At 37.2% G+C, this 6551-nt stretch overlaps 1 protein-coding gene across 1 annotated transcript; it reads left to right on the top strand.

The window, feature by feature from the left end:
* Window positions 1-917: 917 nt before the first annotated feature.
* On the top strand, window positions 918-4013 carry LOC131610248 (phenylalanine ammonia-lyase 1-like). Its single transcript, XM_058882141.1, has 2 exons — window positions 918-1436; window positions 2087-4013. The coding sequence occupies exons 1-2, from the start codon at window positions 1009-1011 to the stop codon at window positions 3837-3839; spliced, it is 2181 nt and encodes a 726-aa protein (XP_058738124.1). The 5' UTR covers window positions 918-1008; the 3' UTR covers window positions 3840-4013.
* Window positions 4014-6551: the final 2538 nt, after the last annotated feature.

Raw genomic sequence — 6551 nt, 5'->3', positions numbered from 1 at the left:
GAGACCAAGTATCACGAAAAAATTTGATAAATCGGTCTTATTCTAACACATAGAGCTTTTTAATTAGATTTTAATTCAAATTAATTTGACCTATTATTTATCTTACCATGACATATTTTCCGAGTAATTTATATAATATGATTAGATATAAGTTTAATTTTTGCATATTTTGTGTTGTTTGACTGAGAAAAGATAAAAAAAAATGAAAAATTGACTAAAAACAATAAAAAAAAATCTGATTACTCAATTTAACGGTGAGCTGATCCCAATACCTAAGAAAATATAGATCATATTTCTTTCGTTTGTGTTTAGCTTTTTTTTTTTTTTTTTTTTACTTTAGACACATTAAAAACTCGTTTACATTGAAGAATTACGAGTAATTTATCAAACAGAAGACAGAAATTTAACGCATAATAAATAAATAAAACCTAAAAAGGATGACTAATTTCCCCATTGAGACACTCTTTAAGTAAAATAATGATTAGTTAATATAAAGAGGATTGACCAGGTTTAGAGTTGAATGAGTTTAAGAGTCATGGTCAATTCGTGCATGTAATATCTTAGGTTGCTTCTACACTATGCTTCTCACCAACTACTTTTTTGTTTTTGTTTTGCTACATATATAAAATCTACCAACCAAGCAACAAAGAAAACCTAGATCTGAGAGTGCCACGTGGCCATATCATAGCCACTCAACACCAAGTGATAATGAATCAAACGTTCGTAATTAATCCTCAACCAAACCACTTTTTCATTTCTACTCCTTGTTTGTGCAACTTGTGTCTCTTTACCTACCACCCACACATGCAACGCAAGAAAAAAAAACTGAATAATTAAAATAATAATAATGGAGCCTCCAAAACAAGCCTCTCTATATATATAAAGCTCAACTACTCATCTTTCACATATCAAGCAACTCACTACAACTTTTTCATTAATTCTTTCTTTCATAATCATCTATATTTATTTTCCATTCTCTCAAAACACAACAAAACAGCATTACTTAAAATGGAAGCAATAGGTGCAGCCATTACAAAAAACAACAACGGTTACGATTCATTTTGTTTGACCAATGCTAAAAATAATAACATCAAAGTGAACGGCTCTGATCCTTTGAATTGGGGTGTTGCCGCCGAGGCAATGAAAGGAAGTCACTTGGATGAGGTGAAGCGTATGGTGGAGGAGTACCGGAAGCCAGTGGTTCATCTTGGTGGTGAGACGCTGACGATTTCTCAGGTGGCTGCCATCGCTGCACATGATCATGGTGTGAAGGTGGAGCTGTCAGAATCTGCTAGGGCTGGCGTTAAGGCTAGCAGTGACTGGGTGATGGAGAGTATGAATAAAGGAACTGACAGTTACGGTGTCACCACCGGTTTCGGCGCCACGTCTCACCGTCGAACCAAGCAAGGTGGTGCTTTGCAGAAAGAACTCATCAGGTAATATGATTTTTTCTTTCTTTCTTAACTTGCATATTCTATCTCCTTATGGAAGATTTATTCATGGATTTTATTATTAAAGTCAATTATTTTTAATTATTTAATCACAGGTAAAAATTCATAGCATGTATATAAATTAAGTCCATTTTAAAATCTACTCTCATATATTTTGTTATGATTAGCTATTTGTAACTTTTAATTAGTTAATTAATATCAAAGTGTTTTTTTTTCTTCCTGTCAACGTACTACTTCAAAATAAAAACAAGTGGTAGGGTATTCTAATCACTACTAATAAATACATATAGTTACGTTTTATTTTTAGTGGAATGTTACCAATTTTAAAGAGAAAATTTTTTCTATCCATCACAAAATATTATTATTTATTAAATAGTACAATTATTTGTTGTTTCTCAAACATTTTATAAGAAAAGAAAGAGAATTTTACCCAATTTTTTGAGTTGAGTAGAAAGAATTCATTTAGTCAATGTTTCTTTATAGGTGCAACTTGTTAAGTAACATTTTTCACGACTAACTTGTTAAAAATGCTGGTTAAGTTTTTATTCAATAAATTTTTTTTTTGTAGTGTATGGATAACAAAAAAAATATTTTAACATTTCTTAATACTTACTTTACTTAATAATTTTTTTCAGGTTTTTAAATGCTGGAATATTTGGAAAAGGAACTGAGTCAAGCCATACACTTCCACATACAGCAACAAGAGCTGCTATGCTTGTGAGAATCAACACACTTCTCCAAGGCTATTCTGGAATTAGATTTGAAATCTTGGAAGCCATAACCAAACTCATTAACAACAACGTCACCCCATGTTTACCACTCCGTGGTACAATCACAGCTTCTGGTGATTTAGTCCCTCTTTCTTACATTGCTGGTTTATTAACTGGAAGACCAAATTCCAAAGCTCATGGGCCATCCGGAGAAATACTTAATGCAAAAGAAGCTTTTCAATCAGCTGAAATCAATGCTGATTTCTTTGAATTACAACCAAAAGAAGGGCTTGCACTAGTTAATGGAACTGCTGTTGGTTCTGGTTTAGCTTCTATTGTTCTCTTTGAAGCTAACATCCTAGCTGTGTTGTCTGAAGTCCTATCAGCTATATTTGCTGAAGTTATGCAAGGGAAGCCTGAATTTACAGATCATTTGACACATAAGTTGAAGCACCATCCTGGTCAAATTGAGGCTGCTGCTATTATGGAACACATTTTGGATGGAAGTGCTTATGTCAAAGCTGCTAAGAAGACGTTGCATGAGATGGATCCTTTGCAGAAGCCAAAACAAGATAGATATGCCCTTAGAACTTCACCACAATGGCTCGGTCCTCTGATTGAAGTCATCAGATTCTCTACAAAGTCGATTGAGCGGGAGATTAACTCTGTCAATGATAACCCGTTGATTGATGTTTCAAGAAACAAGGCTTTGCATGGTGGAAATTTTCAAGGAACACCTATTGGTGTATCAATGGATAATACACGTCTAGCTCTTGCATCTATTGGTAAACTCATGTTTGCTCAATTCTCTGAGCTTGTCAATGATTTTTACAACAACGGGTTGCCTTCAAATCTCTCAGCTAGTAGAAATCCCAGCTTGGATTATGGTTTCAAAGGATCCGAAATTGCCATGGCTTCTTATTGTTCTGAGTTACAATATCTTGCAAATCCAGTCACAACTCATGTCCAAAGTGCTGAGCAACACAATCAAGATGTGAACTCTTTGGGTTTGATTTCTTCAAGGAAAACATATGAAGCCATTGAGATCCTACAACTCATGTCTTCCACATTCTTGATTGCACTTTGCCAAGCAATTGACTTAAGACATTTGGAGGAGAACTTGAAAAATTCGGTTAAGAACATTGTAAGCCAAGTTGCTAAAAGGACACTTACAACTGGTGTCAATGGAGAACTCCATCCTTCAAGGTTTTGTGAAAAGGACTTGTTGAGAGTGGTGGATAGGGAGCATGTGTTTGCCTATATTGATGATCCTTGCAGTGCTACATATCCATTGATGCAAAAATTGAGGCAGGTGTTAGTGGATCATGCATTAGTAAATGGTGAATTTGAGAAGAATTTGAACACATCAATCTTCCAAAAGATTGCAACTTTTGAGGATGAGTTGAAGACCCTTTTGCCAAAAGAGGTCGAAAGTACTAGGGCTTCATATGAGAGTGGAAATCCAACAGTTCCAAACAAGATCAATGGATGCAGATCTTATCCACTCTATAGGTTTGTGAGAGAAGAGTTGGGAACTGGTTTGCTAACAGGAGAAAATGTCATTTCACCAGGTGAAGAGTGTGATAAATTGTTTACAGCCATGTGTGCAGGAAAAATCATTGATCCTCTTCTTGAATGTTTGGGAGAGTGGAACGGTGCTCCTCTTCCGATTTGTTAACTTTCTTAGTTTATTTTGAAAAGATTTATTTGTATCTATATATGCATGTGTTGCAATAATCACTAGGTTTGTCATGCTTTCAACAAAGATGGAAATCTTCATTTCAATTTCTTTTATTGTTAATGTTAAACTTGTAATTTACTTTTATAATAGAACTTCATTTAAATGCAACTATATGATATATCTCATATTTATAATGTAGATAGGTAGAAGTTAATTAATCAATGATTATAAACAAGTGTTCAATGGTGGAGAAAAAGTCATAATTTGAAATAATTGAGTGATGACATTATTAGATTTAGTAGTATAGAAACTAAAATTGTGAAGGAAAATATCAGACAAAAAGTTCATTTATGTAGTTTAAAATTGCGAAGAATCTGCCAAAGGCGAGGAGACCATGCAGCCAACAAAGGACGACATCCTCTCCAACCGCTCAAAGTGAAGATATCCTCACCCAAGACAATCCTCACTTGTCTAGTATGAGAAAATGTGGGTAATTACACGTTTTAGTCAAAGAGAATCCAAAGTCAAGAGCCTAAACCACGTCTTCCTAGAAAATTGGGATTCAACGGTCCACTATCATGACGAGGTGAGCATTTTTCATTCCTGAGAAACTCTAAGTGCAGGCTCATTGACCTCTATAAATACCTCATCCTCTGGATGAGAAAGGACTATTCATGATACACACGAAGCAACCAAAAGATACAAAATTTCTCACCTCACATGAACTTGCTCTTTCAACACCAAAATCACCACAAAATAGGGTTTCTCACCACCGTGAGCTTGCCCTAAAACTACCGAAAAATCCTTAAAGCCTCTGACAAACCCTACCAACATACGTGTGCCACGCATTTTTACTTTTGGCAAGTATAATGGCGCCCACCGTGGGACCTGAGTGAAACTAACTTGGGCCACACCTTACATTATCACTACCATTTTCACTGGCTTTCCTTAGGAATAGCCAAAAAAGATACAGGCTTCGTAGTTGACACCATTGTTGGAGGTTTCTGCGGCGGAGGAAGTTCTAGCTCCTCCTAGAGAAAATACGCCATGTAGATGATGACATGGAACATAATATCCCTATGACTCTCCAAATCCAAATGGACAAAACCAAGGGCCAACATCACTTTGTCTCGCAGCGACGCTGCCGAAGTCTATCCTCACAACAACGGCCCTTTGGTCATTCATGTGCAACACAATAACTTGGATATAAAGCGATTCTTGATAGACGGAAGAAGCTCAACTGACATCCTATTTTAGAGAGCCTTCTAGAAGCTTTGGCTTGATCTTGGCAGCATTAAGGTGTTCTAGGGCGGCCTACAGTGTAGGATCATATTCCAAGGCGATTGAAGTCAACTACCTTGTCGCCATATAAAGTCATCCTTGACAGACACGCCATCAACTCGTTAAGGGTGATCATATTCACCCAAAAATTGGTCTTGAAATACCCACTTCCTAGCAGTCGATTCAAGACAGTACAAAGAGACCAGGAATGTGCCCAAGAATGTTACTATAGTAACCTCGCGATGGGGAAGGAGGATGTCGTCCATGAGGTTGCCCCTTTTCCGAAGCACGAGACACAGACACCGCAAGTTGGGACCCCAAAATGGGCATGGAAAATGAGAGACAAACGCCCACAAAGGAGCTTAAGAAGGTTTAGATAGGTCATTCGGCTCATTAAGTGACAAAGATAGGCACCTCGCTTTCCAAAGAAAAAGAACACGACTAGTGGACCAACTCATGAGAAACATCGACTTGTTCGCTTGGACCCTTCTAACAAGCCAGACTTAGTTACCAGTATGGTGTGTCATCGTCTTGTCGTCAATCTCTTTGCGAGACTAGTGTCACAGAGAGAGAGAGGAAAGTTGGCGAAAAGAAGATAGTCGCCATCAACGAGGAGGTGAATAAGCTAGTCAAAGTTTAGCGAGAAGTAAAATACCCAACCTAGCTAGCCAACATTTTCCTGGTGAAGAAAGAAACAAACAAGTGGTGCATGTGGATTGATTCACCGAACTCAACACATCATGTCCCAAGGATATTTATCCCCTGCAGAGATTGATCGCTTGATTGATGGGTCATTGGGCTACTAGACTTTGAGTTACTCAAGGCACAACCAGATTAAAATGGATCTCTTTGATGCACCTAAGACGATGTTCATATCAAACTACGACAACTACTATTATAATGTTATGCCATTTGGCCTTAAGAACTTAGGCGCCACCTACCATCGACTGATGGACGTGGTATTCTCCAACAGATAGGGCAGAATTTGAAAGTCAATGTCGAAGATATGATAGTGAAGACCTCAGAGGGGGAAGAGTCAAGAAGCAGACTTGGAGGATATCTTACAATCACTCAAGAAGTATAACATGAACCTGAATCCCTTCATGTGCTCCTTCAGGGTGCAAGTGAGAAAGTTCCTTGGCTTCATGTTAGGAATGAATGGAATTAAAACAAACCCAAATAACTTCCAAGATATCATCTACATGAGAAGGCCCACCAATGTCAAAGACGTCCAATAATTAACTGGTCGCTTCACCACTCTATCATGTTTTCTTTCTTGTGCAGGCAACAAGGCCTTTCTTTCCTTCGCTTCCTTGAAAATGAAGGAGAAGTTTGAATGGATCGAGGAATGCAAATAGGCTTTCTTGAGAAGTATGAAAGAACAATCTCAATGTATGAATAATCTTCCTCAAAGTCATTATTTAATGA

Source organism: Vicia villosa, linkage group LG6 (genome assembly GCF_029867415.1).
Source record: "Vicia villosa cultivar HV-30 ecotype Madison, WI linkage group LG6, Vvil1.0, whole genome shotgun sequence".
NCBI classification, from domain to species: domain Eukaryota; kingdom Viridiplantae; phylum Streptophyta; class Magnoliopsida; order Fabales; family Fabaceae; genus Vicia; species Vicia villosa.
This window is presented reverse-complemented; position numbering and strand designations above follow the sequence as displayed.

Coding starts and splice junctions, on each gene's coding strand:
- LOC131610248 (XM_058882141.1), top strand. CDS start 1,009: ATGGAAGCAATAGGTGCAGCCATTACAAAAAACAACAACGGTTACGAT. Junction 1,437..2,086: donor TTGCAGAAAGAACTCATCAG/GTAATATGATTT, acceptor AATTTTTTTCAG/GTTTTTAAATGCTGGAATAT.